General features: G+C 43.5%; 1 protein-coding gene across 1 annotated transcript in view; it reads right to left on the bottom strand.

Moving 5' to 3' along the window:
* Positions 1-18,021, bottom strand: part of UBR4 (ubiquitin protein ligase E3 component n-recognin 4) — a 77,791-nt gene that overhangs the window by 19,125 nt on the left and 40,645 nt on the right. Inside the window, exons 66-91 of the mRNA XM_035901868.1 lie at positions 17,756-17,965; positions 16,850-16,999; positions 15,896-16,123; positions 15,704-15,782; positions 14,990-15,232; positions 13,894-14,092; positions 13,189-13,333; positions 12,415-12,500; positions 11,812-11,899; positions 11,497-11,690; positions 10,208-10,447; positions 8,904-9,042; positions 8,225-8,350; positions 7,942-8,070; positions 7,157-7,500; positions 6,831-6,921; positions 6,374-6,458; positions 5,844-5,971; positions 4,981-5,110; positions 4,335-4,492; positions 3,913-4,022; positions 3,225-3,366; positions 2,380-2,461; positions 1,212-1,385; positions 653-774; positions 38-235 (exon numbers count right to left, since the gene is read on the bottom strand). Coding sequence (XP_035757761.1) covers positions 38-235; positions 653-774; positions 1,212-1,385; positions 2,380-2,461; positions 3,225-3,366; positions 3,913-4,022; positions 4,335-4,492; positions 4,981-5,110; positions 5,844-5,971; positions 6,374-6,458; positions 6,831-6,921; positions 7,157-7,500; positions 7,942-8,070; positions 8,225-8,350; positions 8,904-9,042; positions 10,208-10,447; positions 11,497-11,690; positions 11,812-11,899; positions 12,415-12,500; positions 13,189-13,333; positions 13,894-14,092; positions 14,990-15,232; positions 15,704-15,782; positions 15,896-16,123; positions 16,850-16,999; positions 17,756-17,965 — 4,020 coding nt within the window. The remainder of the gene's footprint in view (positions 1-37; positions 236-652; positions 775-1,211; positions 1,386-2,379; positions 2,462-3,224; positions 3,367-3,912; positions 4,023-4,334; positions 4,493-4,980; positions 5,111-5,843; positions 5,972-6,373; positions 6,459-6,830; positions 6,922-7,156; positions 7,501-7,941; positions 8,071-8,224; positions 8,351-8,903; positions 9,043-10,207; positions 10,448-11,496; positions 11,691-11,811; positions 11,900-12,414; positions 12,501-13,188; positions 13,334-13,893; positions 14,093-14,989; positions 15,233-15,703; positions 15,783-15,895; positions 16,124-16,849; positions 17,000-17,755; positions 17,966-18,021) is intronic.

Genomic DNA, 18,021 nt, shown 5'->3' with positions numbered 1-18,021 from the left:
GCATCCATGCAAGAAATACACACTTGTGCGTTCTCACCTCCATTCCACTGTCGTCCTCCAGCAGAGCTACCAGGTCACAGTCCTGACAGATTTTGTTCTTTATGTCCCTCATGAGTGGCCCAATGCCAGGCTCATTGCTGCTGTAGGGATTTCCTGGCATTCTGCCCTGTAAGAAGTCTTCCTGCTGGGGATCTTTCTCCAGAGTTACAAAGAACTCGGTCACTTCATTCTCTTCCTAAAGACCAGCAGCAGAGACAGAGTGAGTAAGTTTTCCCCAACCACACTCCCATTCCTGCAGTTTTATGGTAGCAAGTGACAGGATGTCCCTAAACCTCCAGTCCTTTCATCACTGGTGCATCCTGCCGTACACTGCCACACATGTGGCATGTAGAGGATGACTAGTGTCATTTAGTAAGCAAATTCCTCAGTGTGAAACAGTACTACTGGTTCTGCTTTTTTGCACAGAGCACGCCATGGCAGGGAACCTGAATACTAAAACCCCCAAAAGGGATAGCATATTACTCCAGTTCTACATTGGCTAATATTAAATCATTATTGTAGACACTATAGGTTTTCTGCCAAAATACAAGCAACTGTATCTATTTAAGAAGTCTAACTTTATAGGCGACAGTACAGCCATCTCTGTACTTACAGGATAGATAATACTGCATAGTCTCTCAAAGATGAAGACTGGAGTCCTGTAGTCATCAAGGCTGTAACGTTTTGCAGTCTCTATACACACTGCCATAAATGCTTTGGTTTCAGATTCTGTGCCTGCCAAGAAACAGAAGTATTAAAAAAGACGCAGGAATCAATTTTATAGGTTCCATTTTAATGCAGCATACACAATAAATCTGTCTGCAATAAGCACCATACTTTGGTGCCCTCTTCTTTTGCATGTCCACTACTTAAAAGATGAAAGGCTGCTTATTGGTATGTTTACTAGGAAAACCCTTTGCGTGCTTGGGCTGCAGTAAAGCAATCCTATAAAAAGGAGGAGGTTTAAATTCCTGGAATGTAAGAGACGACTCCAGGAATGTTATTTACCTTTTCTGTGCCAAAAGGAAACATTGGAAGGTCCAAACCATAAAAAACCCCTCTTTACTACAGTAGTCTTTCAGAAAGAAGTTCTTTGTGGGGCTGCAACTATCTGCCTTTTCATCTTGGTTGACCCAGACTCTGGATTTATGGAACCCCGAGGTGGTTTTTACCTGTTGTCATATCTTCCAGCATCTCCAGCAGCATGTCCTGGGTTTCATCGATCAGCTTTGTTCTCTGTACCACTAACTTCCTCAAACACAGGTAACCGTTCAGGACTGTACCCACCAGGCGGCTTTTGAAGTGCCGCTTGATAGACTCCACCTCCACAAAGGAAGAGAGAAGACCTATAAAACAATGAGATATTCAGGAAGTTCAGAGAGCTTTGATTTGTTAGCTCTAAATTACATGTGGACAGCAAATAGGGCACAATATCATAAAAGCAGCACAACAAAATGCTTCTTACAACTCCCACTGTCAGTCTGTGGTTTAAATCTCACTTCTATGAACTGAATGGTGGGAGGCAAAACTCACGGCCTGCAAGAGCTGCCTTATAATTTATAGCACATGGGACCACGGTGAAAGAATGAGGAAAAGCGTACAAGGAGCTTTCTAAGTGCTTTATACAAAATTCTGCACTTTTGGACATTTTTTTGTTGCAAAATATTTCAAAAGTTCCCCTTCTAATATTTAAGCTAGCTCTGATGATGCGACAGCAAGCGTAGTACATGATGTATCAGTTGTATCACCAAATTGGTCGCTCCCATAGTAAAGCACAGCATCAGTGAAGACTTGGATTCTTTCCCATGACATATTTATCAACATGCTTTTTCTTGCAAGAAGCCAGGCTTTATGAATTAGTCCACTAATTTTTGAAGAATGTGGAAGAGGATACGTAAAGAATGACCTAGCTAATGATGTACTTCCATTTCCAACGAGTTTTTGAAAAAAGCATGCCGTAGAAGATTCAAAAAAGAAAAGCTACCATAGAATAAGCAGGTAGGAAACAACAGGTAGGAATAAATCAGCAGTGTTTAAAATGGTCCTGGCAATTATACTGTACAATGAGTGTAATTAAGAGAGAGAGAAGAAACGTGATATGATGAAGTTTGTTCATGATACATTACCGCAGTTCAGGTAACTGAAAACTAAAACTGACCACAAAAAAATAAGGAAAAATCTATTTAGGAATTAAGTGCTAAACCAATGGCAAAAATCCAACGCTGACAATTGTGAAACACTGAATCACATCTCTTTGAAATTCTGTTACTTGCTGTTATGCAACAATGATCACCCCATCTCTGATTCTACTACAGCACTTGTGTCAATGCCACCAAATACCTGTCAGACTCTTCAAGGCATATCCCTGCTGCAAATCAGTGCTGAGTGTTGCTTCCTCCAAGGCAAGTAAACGAGCTATTTCCTGAAAATAATTAACAAGCCCATTAGGACATGAAACTGAAATGCCAATAATGACTAGCTGGCCGAGTGTCTAACACGAGGTGCAAAGGAAGACAGCAGAGAAACAGCCAGCCACAGAGAAACCAGAACTGCAGCGCAGCAGTGGCGAAGGAAGGGGGAGAGGAGAGAAAAACTACCCCAAGCTTCCTCCTCATTTTCTCCCTATACCTACCTATTGCTACTGCTTTGCTCTAGTGGCCCTCCATGACGGACTCAAGGCCACCAGATAGTGTCATCTGCCTCTTTGGAGTGCACCAGGGATCACCACAGCAAATTCCTAAGACTTAACACTCTGAAAACTGCAACTTAAACATGGTGCTTCTCCAACAAGCTGTAATTCACACTCAAGGAATGATAGCACACCTAATCCTCCCTTGTCATTAAGGGCTTTCGGAGTCCAGCTTGGCAGCTAAGACAGCTTCCAGCCTGGACCTGGTGCCAAGACAGTGTAGCAATATTTATACCCCTTAGCATAGCTGGCCCCAGAGAAGTTAATCAATGTGTAGCAGCCAGTTTGTGCTGAGGAATGCTACAGCTGGGGCTAAAACCGCTGTAGCTCTTTCTGTTCGGAGATGACAGTGCAGGAGTGTGAACTTTATAAACCTGCCAAGGGTCAGCAACAGGGCACTGAATGAAGAGATGAAGATTTCAAAGCAAAAAAGCCAAGCTGACAGGTCAAGGACAAGCTTTTTGTTGCTCTCTAGTTCCTCCACACAAGTCCATACCTTAGTGATGAGGCTGCCAATATAGGGCAGAACCCCCCTGGCTGCCAGGTAGACCTTCCAGTGGGCCGGTTTGATGAGTTTCTGATACAGTGCCAGGTACTCGGCGGCACACTCGCCAGCAATGCTCAGCTCATCCAGGTAGCTAGTAAAGAGAAACACAAGCTGACAACCACTCCACAGTAACAAGAGGTATTCGCAGCTTAAGGACACCATGGAAAGAAAGAAGCAGCCTCTACAAATCTATCCTCCCCGTTGTCCTCCGAGCTAACAGCATAACTGATGCCCATTGCTCAGTGGCTAAAGTGGTATTTTGCCCTCCCGACCCCCCAAAAAGAGTTCCCCAACTGTGCTACTAGTGTCAGTTGGGGTAAGTTATGTCACAGGAGTTCACCCTGTTATTCTTCTGCCTAAGAGGCAGGGGAAATGTCGTCCCCACAGCTGAACACTACCTGTTTTCTTCTGGAAAAAGCACAGAACTACAATAGCTTATTGCCAGACAGCAAAAAAATCCCTCTTTCTAAAACTATACCATCCCAGCTAATTAAGTTTTAGAGTCCAGCCCCAAAAGACATGTGAGCCAGAGGTACACAAGGGAAAGGTGTCAGAAAAGTTGGAAGAAGGGAGAGATTCTCATGGGAATTAAAGAAAAACGATCCTGGAGCTGTCAAGTGTGGCAACATAGAAATACCTCGTCAGGAGATCAAGGACCTGCTGTTTGCGGCTGGGGATGGTAGCCAGAGCTTCCACAATAGTACATGCAGCCTGCCTTGCAGCTTGAGTGGCAGGAGTAAACAACACCTAAGGCAAGAGCATTAAAAGATGGTATCATCTGATGTGCACAGATGAACTAGTGCGATCTACAAAAAGGCACAGAGTACATTAGGACAGTTTGGTGACCCGGTGGCCGTGTTCTCTTGTTCTTCCAAACACTTCTGTGGGAATGCCTACTTTACTTGCTACCAAAATGTTTAAACAATGCATTGTGTAGGCAACACAATTCCCCGTCTCCCCTAATATCACCACTCATATCATCTGCAAAGCGTATAAAGCACAGCAAGCTACCAATACTGACTGTTAACTCTGCCCACTGCAGTTTTCACCCACGTTTACCTGTCGCAGCCAATTGTTGTGTCCCAGCTTCAGATCCAGAGGGCAAGTTCTCTTCCCACGGCGACTCATGAACTGTTTCCATTTCCAGACATATTTTTCTGACAAGTAGAGCTGGTGAAGCTCAGCTTTGCTGGGAGATTTCCCATTGGCATCTATACCTGCAATATTGAACACAGCTTAAGAGAACTGTCAGCAGCTACTAATTGCAAACTACCATTGTATATTTTTCTTTATACTGGAACACTCCAAACTCCAGCTGAGAAGCTGAGTAGCTTTTCGCTTCTTTCTGCTGCCATTTTCACTTCTGTGTAGAGCTATGGTCACTTCCAAGCCAGATGCAATTCCTATAGCCTCTCGGGGAATTCAATCAGCTTTTCAGTTGGCTGGTATCGTTTTAAATAAGCAACAAGTTTCATTTTTTACATTCCCCTGATTATCTTCAGGCACAGTGCATTTTCTGCTCAAGGTTTGAGCACAACAGCCCAGAAAAATCAGTGCTACAATCTCTAAGGACCACATGGCTAAGATGGTATCAGATGTCGGGACAGAAGCCAACACAACTCTACAGAAGTACATTCCTTATTAAACCTGGGGGGACAGACATGTTCCCTCACAAAAATGCACAAAGTTAAAAGCACAGAACTACCTCTGGCAGGGAGGCACTTTTTCCAAGCTTCGTACGATGCTTTGGGGTCCCTCTTGAGCCAGAGCTGAGCTTGTGCATGGATTTCATTGCTGTAAGGCTTCACAGTGGTGAGAGCATCCACAGGCACATCCTAATAAACAAAACAGCTCTGTGATTCTTCAGAAAGCCACAGCCTGTTCCCTTAAGAGTAACTCCTGTAATGTCGATCGCCGGTTGTGTCTGCTCCATGAACAGGTAAATGCAGCTCTTGGACAACAGCAGGCCATACAGTTTCTGTTAATGATGAACTAGGAGAGATGTCTCATTCTAGTTACTACTGAAATATCAGTAAACCCATCTCTGACATCCATCTGTGATCACCAGATAGCTGGATCAAAGCAGAAACAGACCTTCTCCCTTGCAAATGTTATCCTACATGACAATCAAGGAGCAGCCAATCAATATCCTTTTTATCAGAATTGTAGCTCTGTATTTAAAAAACTGAGTCAAAGGTACTTGAATTCTGCCACGTTTAGGTACTTCATTCTACAAAGCTGTTGAAAGCACCAAAAGCTTGCCCAAAATAACCAAGCCGTAGCTTTGAAGTAGCTCTTTTCCCATGCCTCAAATCTGAGCCGAAAAAAGCAAAGCCCTGTTTTGAATAGTAGTGATCAAAACCACTAAAGAACAGTAAAAAACGGAAAGCAGTTACCTGTAATTGGCAGCCTGCAAAGACAAGAGTCACAGGACTTGTGCTTGCCTAGTAACTATGATGAGGAAAAGCAAGCCCTGGCTTCCTCACAAAGTTATTAATGACTGAGATCAGTGTGCCAGACTTTAGTCAGCAAATTTTCAGATGCTTTGCTCAGCATCTAAGGCAGTACCTTGTTTTTCTTGCTGGTTGGAGCAGGTGGCTTGATCAGCTTTTGAAGAATCCGCAGGCACATAAGGGTGATGTTTTCAACGACCACTGGAGTCTTAATGTTCACTGCCATCAGAAAGAGGCTGAGAGCTGAAAGACATAAATTTTCATTCCACTGTAAGATTTGCAGATAGGACACCTCCACAGCTCTATACAGCACATTAGAAGTGTTTAGAGTTAGGCAAGACCTCATATCCTCAAGCAAAACTAGCACATTCTCATGCAGTCATGGATGGAAAACAACTATTCTCTATTACAGCAAGAGAGGCTTGCTGTCCTTCCCCTTACACCTCCATCTTTCTATTTCTCAGCACTCCTGTTTCAAGTAATGCACTACCCCAAGACAAAGCTATCTGGTGCTAACTCCATTTTTAACCCTAATCACAAGCTATCTGAGTCGGCATCAGTTCCTTCCTTAAAATCTTACTATAGTGCACAGACCTGGGCCTAGCATTTTAAAATAAAGCTCTCGCGCTAGTTGTCTGAACTCACCACAACGTAGTCGGAGCTCCCAGCAGCTGTCTTCCTTTGAGATGGAATCTGTTAGCAGCAACATTTCATACTGGAGGCTGCTAGCCTGTAACACAGACACACATTGAAAGGCTTAAGAAGTCTTGGTGACACAGCAGTCCTTCTTGCCTTCTGGTATTTAAAAAAAACTGGTTCAAAACACATCAATCCAAGTAAATATAACCCCATGCCCATTTGAGACAACTGGCAACCTATCCGAGAGAGCTGCAAGCAGCAGCCAAGACAGGCAGAACTGGTTGAGGAAACTCAGGCATATACCTAATCACATGATTTCGTGCTTTACTCTAACGTCCATCTTAATTCCTATCAAGACACAAACACCTTACAAACAGACCATGGAGAAGATGAAATGATTAGAATACACCAGCAGTTGCAGAAGGGCAGAAGAAAGAAATAGGAAAGCACTGGAGTGTCTCACCAAGTCTGGATTTGCCCAGTGTCCCTTCAGAGCTGCAGAAACCTTCCCAATGATTAAGTCATTCATTTGTTGTGTAGCCTCTGGATTGTCCCTAATTCCAGAAGGAAAAAGAGAACACTGTTACACTGTGCTCATACTAAATACCAAAAGCTCCTGGGATTTCGGCTTAGTTGATAACGCATGTACAAGCAGTTACAGTCTACAGTTTGCTGATGTAAGATATCTCCCCTATAAAGCTACTTCTTTCCGATGGTGCGTGTACAAGCATGAGGTTTTCCAGAATTCACTGGAAGTCAGAGGGCTGCAAACACGGAATCAGACCTAACCTGGTCAGAAGGCACATGAGCTGACGGACCTCTTCCCGCATTGTGGCTGCACCCCGGCGCAAGTTGTAGTCAAAGAGCTCTCGGATAAGGCCCTGGGACACAAGGATATGCCTGATGGCAGAGTTGGTCGCCAAAGCCCGGAGCAACGTTATGCAGTGTTCAGTGACAGCTGAGGCACAGCCATAGCATTTAGTTGATGATGTGTGGCCACAGCCTAAAACAGACAAGGCACGATACTGGCTGGCAGTAAACGTGGGCTGGACAGTGGTTCGTGAGGACTTCGTTGCTGCCTCTCTCTGTTGGAGATCATATTCCAGGAGCTCCTTTCGGGAGGCAAACACTTTCTGGAAACACAGAAAAGGAGAAATGGAAGTTGTGGAATTGTGAGGCAGCACATAACTGCTAATCCCATTCACAGGTTATTTTCACTGTACCTTTTGCGGAGAAACATTTTTAACCAAGTATCTTAAAACTTGAAGTCCTTCATGTCAGTGGCATTAGAAGTATCAGCCTAACTCCCAGTTATCTGCCCTGATTAAAGGCTTGTTGTCTACGTTACGTGCAATGTAACACTGGAAATGTGACATATCCATAGTATTAACAGTAAACATAGCTTTTAGAAATTATTATTTTGTTATTACCCTGAAAATATGCAGCTGATCACCTATTGTTAATGATATCATTAAATGCAGAATGGCAACATCTTACTTTCTATTTTTGATATGCACGATATCTGGTGCCAGAAGAAAACATATGACTCAAATCCAAATCAAAGCGCATCATACCTGGATGATTTTGGAAAGTTCATCGAAAGAGTTCTTGCAGTCACCACAATACTCCTGGGCTAACTGGAGTATGTATCTATTCACACTAGCTGAGGTAGAACTTATCCCTCCACTACTACCAGATTCATCCTGGAACAGAGGGGGAAAAAAAAAGGAATCATAGATGGAGGCTACACACAACAGCAGCAACTGCAGAACAGCCTCTTTAGTTGATTTTGGCAGTATAAAGGCCAGTGTCTCACCAGCCTGGGGTTCTGTGTATGATCAATCTGTCCCTTCTTACCTGTGGCTTTTCAGGAGCCGCCTCATTCACTTTACACAGAAGGTTTTCCAGCTGCGGTCGGTGTCCCATTAGCTGGTGATACACTCTGTCAGCCTTGTCCAAGAGAGTGTTGATATTTGTTACCGCCTAAGAGTAAAAAAGGAAAGGAAACTCTTATTTTATGTTCAGAAACAATTTTTAATTCTACAGAACTACAACCACCAACCTCCAAGTCTTCTGTCCCTTTTGCCTTTCTCTAGCAAAAAAAAAATTAAATAAATGGTGATCCTGCACCCTGTTTCTGCCACAAGTACCACTTTGTTGATGGTATACTCAGCACACTGAACCTTTGGGACGGGCCACATACTGCAATGGGTTCTTCATTCATTAGCAGGGTTCCTCAGATGAGACGGTAACACATACAGTACAACCCGAATCCTCCCTCTTGTACAGTAAGGCAAAGAGATGCAGTGCTAGATAGCTAGTTTCTAAGTAAAGCGCTGAGTTATGTCTTTTGAAGAATTACTTATTTGGTGGAGCAAGAGAGTAAATAAGGAATGTGGGAGTGTGTCAGTGGGAAGCCTTGAAAGAACACTGCTTTTCACCTTACTCCCAAGAGGGATGGACCTCTGATGTCCCTACACTGTTGACCTGTCCAAGAGATACAGCCTGTCACTAATGAATCTGCTATTAGTCTCACCTTCTTTCGATCCTCTTCATTCTCTATGGGATCCACTGCGCAACAAGGCTTGGCATACAACATGAAGTCAAAGCGAGCGTATTTACAGAACCCACAGGCATTGCAAAGGAAGGGATCTTTCTCGTCATAATTAATGGATCTGAAAGGCAAGCCAGAAAGGTCAAAGAATGCAGTCGAGCTTTATCAAGGTAACTGAGGCAATGAAGTAAGCTGTGAACGGATTCCATAGGTAAAAGAGAAAGGTGGCCCTTAAAACGTCTAACCTACCAAACCGTCCTGGGGAAGCCACAAGTGAAATACATGAGGTACAAGAGAACCAAAACCTACAAATCAGGCAACGACAAACAAACAACAACAACAACAAATCCTTACAGAAGCACTGCCACATTCTGGCCGGGAAAAGCAGAAACATGTGAATCTGTTCCCAACAATTCTACTCCAACGACACTAATTCCCAGTAGAACATCAGATGAGGGCACTGTGCCCTTTACGAGAACACAGATAAAAAGAAACCATTTTCTTTTGTAAGGTCTAGGGTTTCAATAGCTTTCGCTCTTTACCCAGTTGCAGTGGGACTAGCTACAGCATACTTATTATCCCGTTGCAGGCTAGAGCATGACATGAACTGACTTACAGCTCCCGTAATTCAGGAAAGGATATGGAAACCTTTCAACACACCAGTAATCAGCTGATCTATGGAAAGAATCTGCTGAACACCTTGAATCCCATGAGGATTAGGGAGGAACATGGGACAACAATAAGGGGAGAAGAGATATCAGATAAGGAGGCAAAACTCACAAAAGAGAAGGATTTACAACACTGTAGTGAAAGCTTGAATAGTGCACAGTAAATTACGCCCTGAGCCCTGCTCTGAATGAGGAGAGTACAACAAAAGCTCTGAATAGACAAGCGAGCACTGTCCGTCCTGCCGGCTAAGTCAGGGATCCTGCGGAGAAACCCCCCTGCAATCGTGTAATTGAACTCCAGCCTCGTGCCCTTGAACAGGCAGGCCAAAAATAACCACCTCCTGGGAATTTTCTTTTTGAAACTTTCGAGGGCTTGATCTGAAACTTCTGCGTTCTTTCAGTATTGTCGTATCAGGTTTCCTTTGTTAGCCTGTATTAACATTAAATCCCTGTAAGCCTGTTTTATACTTCTCCACTAATTTGATTGTGCGGTTGTATTAACCAGAATCACGTATTTAAATAGCAGGGTATTTTGTTGAACATCCAGTATGGGCAACAGCACAAGGGCTCTGTAAACCCCTGGCGCTGGCTCCGTGGGGAGGAAGGAGGATGACGTACCTGCACTTGTGGCACTGGTACACGTTTTCGCCGCAGTTCCCACACACCCCCGGGTTGGCTGGGACGGATGCACTACAGCGGGGGCACTGCAGGGTCTCCGTGGAAGCCTGGTAATTCTCATAGAAATCTGCAAATTCAATCATCAGGTTTGAAGCCACAATGGGCAGCGGCAAATCAATCTTCACCTCCGTCTGGCCAGGGGTCAGCTGGACTTTTTTAGCTTTGTGCCAACGAGCCGGCCTGGGAAAAGGAAAGCAAGCTGCATGGTATTTCAGTGGGGAAGCACCCTCCCTGCCCACATATGAAGAGAAGCCAAACGCAACCGTCTCAGCTCCAAATCTACTTTAAATGGGATGAATGGAGAGCAGTTCTAGGATTCGTTTCCTTAGCTTCTGTATTGACATGATATGTAGCCAGAAATACATTTTAAGCCTTTATCCTCTTCATAGAGAGAGACTGTTTAGGATTAAAGAGCTGTTGATGCCTCATGGAAAAACTTTAATTCTACAGACATTTTCTAGGGATTTTCACCTCCATTTTTTTATTAGTAAGGACATTTGCATGAAAACAGGATATTTATTTCTAAAGATCTCATCTGCTCCCACTGCTTATTCTCAACCTGAAGTCAGAATCCTCTCTTTGTGACATCATAATCCTCTCCACAGCAGCCACTTGTGATGTCACAGAGGATTAAGACTTCAAATAAGCAATAATCGGCAGGCACAGATTAATCCCTAAGCCAAAGAGATCTGATTCTGGTGAGAATATCTCAAGAAGTAAGAAGGGAAAGCATATAAGCAGAACTGGCTCCAGACTGAGCAATGTATTGAAAAGGAGCCATTTTTCGCGGGTAAAGCAGCAGCCGAGAGTTAGGCCATCCAACTTCTAATTTTAATTCTACTATATAGCTTCAACAAGTAATGTTAATGCTTTCTGCATTTCTGGACATGCTGCAAGGTCCAAATCCCTTTCAGAGTCAAACTCCCCAGGAGGTGCTCTTGGTATTAATACTGGTTTCCACACACTTAAGTTAGGTGCTTAAAACTGAGCCTGTCCAAAGTTCGCATACACAAATTTTACAGGCATATTTCAAGCCCTGGGTGAAATTTGGATCTGTTCTTCAACAATTTATTGTAGGGGATTCAGACCAAGCCCACCCAACGTGGGCTGACAGTGATGAGTAAGAGCCTAAGAAGGAACATTAGCTAAAGCAAGAAGCCAGCCACCTCGGTAGAAATCATAATGTCAAATTCAGAGACTTGTACAGAAAAGACCATGGACGAACGTACTTGTTTTTCAGCTCCACTATGGCTTGCACTGTCCTATTGTTGTAATAGAGGTTGATGGTTCGGACCATTTTGGTTCGTTTCAGGTCTCCTATCTTCACTGTCACTTTGCTGATGGTGTGGCTGCCGATTAGTTTCACCACTTGCTGGGTGGTAGTATACCGCGTGTCCACTTTAATGGAGGAAAGCTTGATGTACTGAGAAGACAAAACCAAAGACACACTGCCTATATGATTACATCCCCAAAACCTCAGAAACACAACAAATCACGCTGGGATCCCTATAACAGGGAAGGGTTTAAGAACAGCAGTTACTTACACAGAAGGGCACCTCTGGATTGTTGCAGACAAGACAAGGATCGCTCTCCAGGTAATAGCCATCAAATTCCACCAGCCCAGACAGAGTGCTGGAACAAGGGGGAGAATGCTGACATATGTCATTTGGCATTCACTGTGTTTTAAACACAAGCCAATCAATCAAAATAGTTTTAGTTTACCTGCAGTCCCAGTCCCAGATTTAGTAACAGAAGCATTATAATAGAAAGCACATTGAAAATTACTGGTTTTCACTAGGCAGCGTTTTAGTATAATTATTAACTGCCAAGGGATGACTAAGAACACAACACTCAATTCTGCAAGTCCATATTCTCCAATTGTTCCTAATATTTTTTAACATTTACTGAAAATGAAAGCAAAAAAGCTAACGCCACACTATTGCTGATAGCGCATAGAATGTCACATTTTTCAGATGGCAGAAAGGAATCTGCTGTGCTCCCAAGGCCAGCTGCAGCAAGCATGCAATCTCAGCAGGGGTCCTTCCTCCACCAGTTTTATTAGAAGAATTGTATATTCCCCAGTGGATCGCAGCTCGTCTGCTGAAAAGCTCTTTTAGTGAAATGGATCAAAGTCAGAAATAACTCACTTGTAAATGTTGGAGTTAGGGTGGTTGGTAAGAATGTGGTTTTGAGTCCGGAGGATCTCCACAGCCTTTTGGGAGTATTCCTTCAACTGAAATACAATTAGGAAAACATGGTCTTCTCAACAATTTTTTTTATTGCTACGAAGACATGAAGATATCTCATTTTGTGGCATTCCAGGCCCCTCAGAAGATGCACGCACTATACCCACAGGAATTTATGTGGTTAAATCATTATCCAGGAATGTAGTAGATCCTAAAATTAGACCTTTACCACAATAACAATGCTATTTGTCAGCCTATCACCGCAAATGCCTGCCAAGATTCATAAGGCATTCACAGCTCTTTAAACACACACATGCAAGTATCAGTGTGTCTAAATTATTTGCTCTCAAGCCCACTGGTCCCCCAAGAAATCCTACCACTTCCTTTGCTCAAGAGTTGTGGTTACAAAAGATTTCTAGGAGCTGAAATATCAAAAATCTAAAAATTAGAGCTAGCAGAAAAGTGTATTTTCCCACAAAGGCTTCCTGTGGGAAAGAAGTTTTCTTCTAAAACAAACAAACCCCTAAACCAATAAAACAAAAAATCCACACTCCCCAATTTTTTAAGGACCCTGCCTTTTGTAACATTCAAACTTAGGAAAGAAAAAAAATTTCCACCAGAAGGTCTTTTGACAGAAAATCAGGCCCAGCTGTACCATAAATGAGCACTAACATAATTCATGGGAAGCAGCAGGACCTGGGACGCTGTACCTTCCTTTTCAGGAGGACACTGTACCTTTTTCTCAGTCTGCTGTGTTTTCAGAGAGAAGTATCCCAGGAGATCTACAAACTGGGCAGCTTTTCTTCCATAGGCTGGAAGTTCTGGCCAGATTGACCACATGAGATCCAGCAGTAGTTCTTGCTGAGACTTGTTAGAGTTCCTGTTGAATGTATTACGTATCAGTTAGGCTTGTAAAGATAGCTAGATAGACCACATAGCACACAATCTTATTCAAAAGGGAAATACATGTGATAGTTCACCAAACTTGGGAACTATTATCTTGATATACATCAGAGTTAAATCTCATCTATTCTTGCCACCAGCAGTTTTCCTGCACTCTCTGAAATGAAAGCAGCTGTCTTGCAACAAATGAATAGTCCCCCTTCTAAACTGCATGAGTCTGCATCTGCCTCAGAAATTCACTCTCCCTCAAGTACCTACTCCCATAGATGTCAGGAGCCAGATTCTGCAGAGAGAAATAAAATGCTTCTCGCAGATGCTAACTCAAGTTGAGCAGTAAAGAGGAAGTCACAACTTCTACCTCCAGCCCCAATAACTGCAAAATAGTGTGAGCAATGCAAGGGGATGCAGTCACCCGCAAGCTTCAGCATCCTTCAGCACAGAGGCTCAAGCATTAACTCCTACACAAGGACAGAGCTCTCTGTAATTGAGCTGAGACTGGCTAAGAAGAACCAGGTCAGAGACTCCCTCCCGGCTCACCTGTAGATGTGGAGCGCGAGGCAGTGGGCCTGCCATCTCACAGAGGACGAGTTGGACTCCAGCAAGAAGCAACGAAGGAACTGAATGAGGGTCTCCTTATCAGCAAACTTGTTCAGCTGGTTCACCAGAGCTGTACACAGCTGATCTTCCTGACTGCCGGAACTCTCACCTACGGGACACCGGGTGGCACAAGAAAGACCTAAGCAAGCAGATGAATGGAGTATCTCACAGGCAGGCCAGTCTCCGATTTTATAGATCATAGAGTGAGGATAATGGGGACAAATTACTGTGTTTCAGGCAACAAGCAAGTTTAACATTCCTTTCTTTTTCCAAAAATATAACCTAGTACTCCTGACTAACCAGAAGAAAATTGCTGGAAAACTTGCCAGTAAGGATGAAAGAAATGTGCTACACATCCTGGAAAAAAGAAAAGGATCAACCATGGGGCAGTGAAAAGACTCACAGAGATCTGATACAGAAAGCCAAAATGGTTCCTTGAAGAAAAGCCAAGAGAGAATTTATGCCCCTGACTTTTATAGGAAAGCTTAATTACTTTCCCAGGACTTTGGAAATCCATTAAGCAGCAGCCCTGGCTCCAACACAGCTTACAAGCCACACAGAGGAAACAAGTCTGAACATAATCATTGAAGAGCAGAGCTAACTGGGTGTACATCTCCAGTACCTGTTTTAATCCCCATGAGCATTTCAACCTCCTACAACCCAGGACAGCCAAGTTAGGTGGAAGCTACTTGGTCAGTGGAACAGGCAATTTACATTAGGTAACTTAAAGCCCACTCAAGTTAATATATACTCACAATGTATTTGGGATACACTCAGTGCTTAATTTCAGCCCCAACTCTTAGGGCATACTGCTTCATCTTTGCCCCCCTCCAATCTACATATGATAAAACTGCTCTTCTCTCCTAATTATCTTTGAAGTCTGCAAGTGCCCTTGCCACAATCCATGACCCTTTCACAACAGTGGTATTTATCACAACAAGAAACAAGCAGTTCTCTCTAAATAGAAATAAGAAAGCTGAGAGGAGCAGGCTTCATGCCTAAAACCACCACAGAACAGGGCATAGCTGCAGCTCACCCTCTCTCTCCTTTTCCTTTTCTTCTTTCTTGCTCTTTTTAGTGGAGGATTTGCTCTGCGTTGCTGGCTGCCCAGAGCCTGATGCTGAAGGAGCAGAGGTGGAAGAGGTGCTTGATGATCCAGAGGATGAAGCCACAGACAGCACTTTACTGCCACACAGAGCACAAGACAGCAGCTGCAGGAGAACTGGCGACACTCCCTCATCTACCAGGAAGCTGACTTGAAGGAGGAAATAGAGAACCGCTGCAGAGAAAAGAAGAAAATCTTTGAAGCCTGAATTAAAAAAAAAGAAAGCAAGCTAAACCCCCCAACCTAAAAAAACCCCAACCTTTGAACACGACAAAGACCATCCCACAAACTCACAGAATCTTCCTGCCCCTATACTATAGAAGTAAAACATCTGGATACACCAAGGCAAAGTGTTTATCCCAAATTACACACTGGAACAACAGCAGTGCAAGCAAGAGACTGTGGATCTCCTATTTGTGTTCTTGTAAGTTATCCATTACACCATATTGCATTCCTTAGCTAAGGAACAGATGCAATTAGAGCACTGTGATAATTAGTACTGGAAACAGTTCAGTCCTACTCAAACTCTCAGCTACGTTCCCTCTTTCTCTGCTGAGCTTCCCCATCTGAGAAGTCTTGATTCAAACCAAGACATGTAATGCATCCCCCTCTGCTCCCTCAAACACTCTCAGAGAAAGAACTCACAGTCGTCTTTAATGCAGAATTTCTGCCAGTTTACTGTTCGCTGTGTGGCAATCTCTGCACAAGCCTTTAAATGTTCCATCTGAAAGGCAGAATGGGACAGGATTAAACATCACATCAGTATTTCTATTACTGACATGTTACGTAAGTGCGACATACACTTTTCTCCTAGTACAGTGGTACACTTTTCCTTACCAAGCTGATCAACGTATCATACTGCAGGGCAGAGCCTGAACTTGCTGTGACCACACTGGCACGGAGGAAAATGCCTTGCTCTTCTAGGAGCTTTTTGATTCCACGAACATGAGAGTCCAAGGTGTGAAGGTCTCTGAGCTGGCGGTATTTATCCTTTGATCCACAGATAAAGAGCAAAAGCTTGCGGACTTGGCGGCGCACGAATGGAGTCTGCTGGATCATCAGGTACTAGACAAAGAAAAGCCAAAAACATCAGCACCGTGAACTCACCAGTAGGCAACCTGCGCCAACATAAATATGATGTGTTCTCTTTCAAAAACAAAAGATACAGGAGATGCATTCACGAACCTTGTCAGCTTTAAGGTACTGTAAAGTCACCCACAAAAGCAAGTCACAGGCAGAAGAAATGCTGCACAGCATGACTGCAGCATTCTGAGCTGTACAGTTGTGAAACCACTTTTTGAAAACCATTCTTTGTCATCTGTGGCCTCAAATAAAAAGCTAGTCAAGCCTAATTAAGAAATCTTTCCCCAAACTTGTGCAAAGTAAGATAACTTGTTATCTCAGGTAGGAAGCAATACAACCCAAGGAACTGAGAAGATGTACTCCGAATATCTTACTGATTTCTTTTTTAAGGACTAAATTAAGTACCAACAGCCAGACACGACATTACATTGTACCATCTCAGACAAAGTTTTCTGTTTGAGTTTTCTGGCGGCAAACATGGAAGTACAGAGAGCAACAGCAATCTTATTGTTCACGTATGCTTTCCTATAGATTCCTGTTCAACAGGAATAAAAAAAAGCTGAGAGTTCACCTTCTTTCAAGGGACAGAAAAAAAAAAAATCAGAGATGGGTCTGACATCAGTCCTACAAAAGCTCATCTCTCCTGTGAAAGGTAATATTACTAGAAATTTTTGTTAAAACCTGTAGGTGTATCACATTCTCACTTACCTCAGACAAAAAGTAAAACCAGGAGTGATCAAAGATGGGAGGTGGGATGCGGGAGTTTGTGTCTGCAATCTTCTTGATCTGATAGGGCAGCCGCAGTACCATCTCTGTCAGGAGCTGAGTGTAGGCCTCAAAAACATCTGCAGCATGACCCTGAAAGCAAGAGCAAGTGATCAGGCTCTGGCACTGAACACTCCCAGCGTGGCATCATGACAAGCTACAGGGTACATTTATTGATTTTCTAAAACCAAAACTCTTCTGCACCTTTGCAGCCAAGAATGGCTCCCAAATGATAAATAAAAACAAGCCAACAAACCTGCATGAGGACTTTAACCAGATGGCAACTGTTAGGATGCAGTAAGCTAGATTGTAGTAATAGTAATAAGGCATTTTAATATATGAGCTTTCAACTTAAGAGACACACTTACATTTAACTAGGCTTTTTTCACTGCACCTGTACATATATCAAAGCCCCCCCCCTCCCCAGCAGCATCTTAGCATAAAGGCACCATGGTGGCTGAACAAGTCTAGGATTTAGTGTGGAAATCCCCATCAACTGCTAGGCTTCCTTGCCACAATAAGTAGCGGTGGTTCAGAAATTCTGCCTGCCAAGCAAAAGGAGTCAAACGATGGAGTAGCTTCTCTTCAGGAAGATTAACACTTCAACCAGAAACAGTGACAGCAGCTCCACAGAACTGCCTGCTTTAGGAGGGCATCGGTAGATACAGTGAGCTGGGCTGCTCTGTTAGAGAACTGAGAGCAATCCTAGTTGTAACTACACGCTAAGGGAACAGATTTTAATTGCACTATTGAAGGAAAAGCAGTTCTGCAAAAATGCATTTACTTGCTCCTGTGCAGCAGCCTTTTAATGCAGGTCATGTAATGCTAACAGCATAGGGCAGGACTCACCTTCACATACTGGCGGAGGAAAAAAGGGCTCATGTCAGGTGGAGAAGAAGTAGTGTGAGGTTTCAGGAGCTGGCTGGTGGCTACAGGCTCCTCGTCATTCTGCTGGCTTTTCCAGTACTCCAGCAAAGACTTCAGCACATGCAGACAGTAGTCAACAGCACCAGAGCTCAACAATGCAGCAGCAGTGGCACTAGAGATGAGGGAGGAAGACTGAAACAAAGAGGAGGTGGATTACTAAAGCACCTGAGAACCACCGCGTCGGAAGA

Source organism: Egretta garzetta, unplaced genomic scaffold (genome assembly GCF_000687185.1).
Source record: "Egretta garzetta isolate BGI_Z169 unplaced genomic scaffold, ASM68718v1 scaffold69, whole genome shotgun sequence".
NCBI classification, from domain to species: domain Eukaryota; kingdom Metazoa; phylum Chordata; class Aves; order Pelecaniformes; family Ardeidae; genus Egretta; species Egretta garzetta.
Note: the sequence above shows the minus strand (reverse complement) of the source record. Positions and strands in the feature narration are given on the sequence as shown.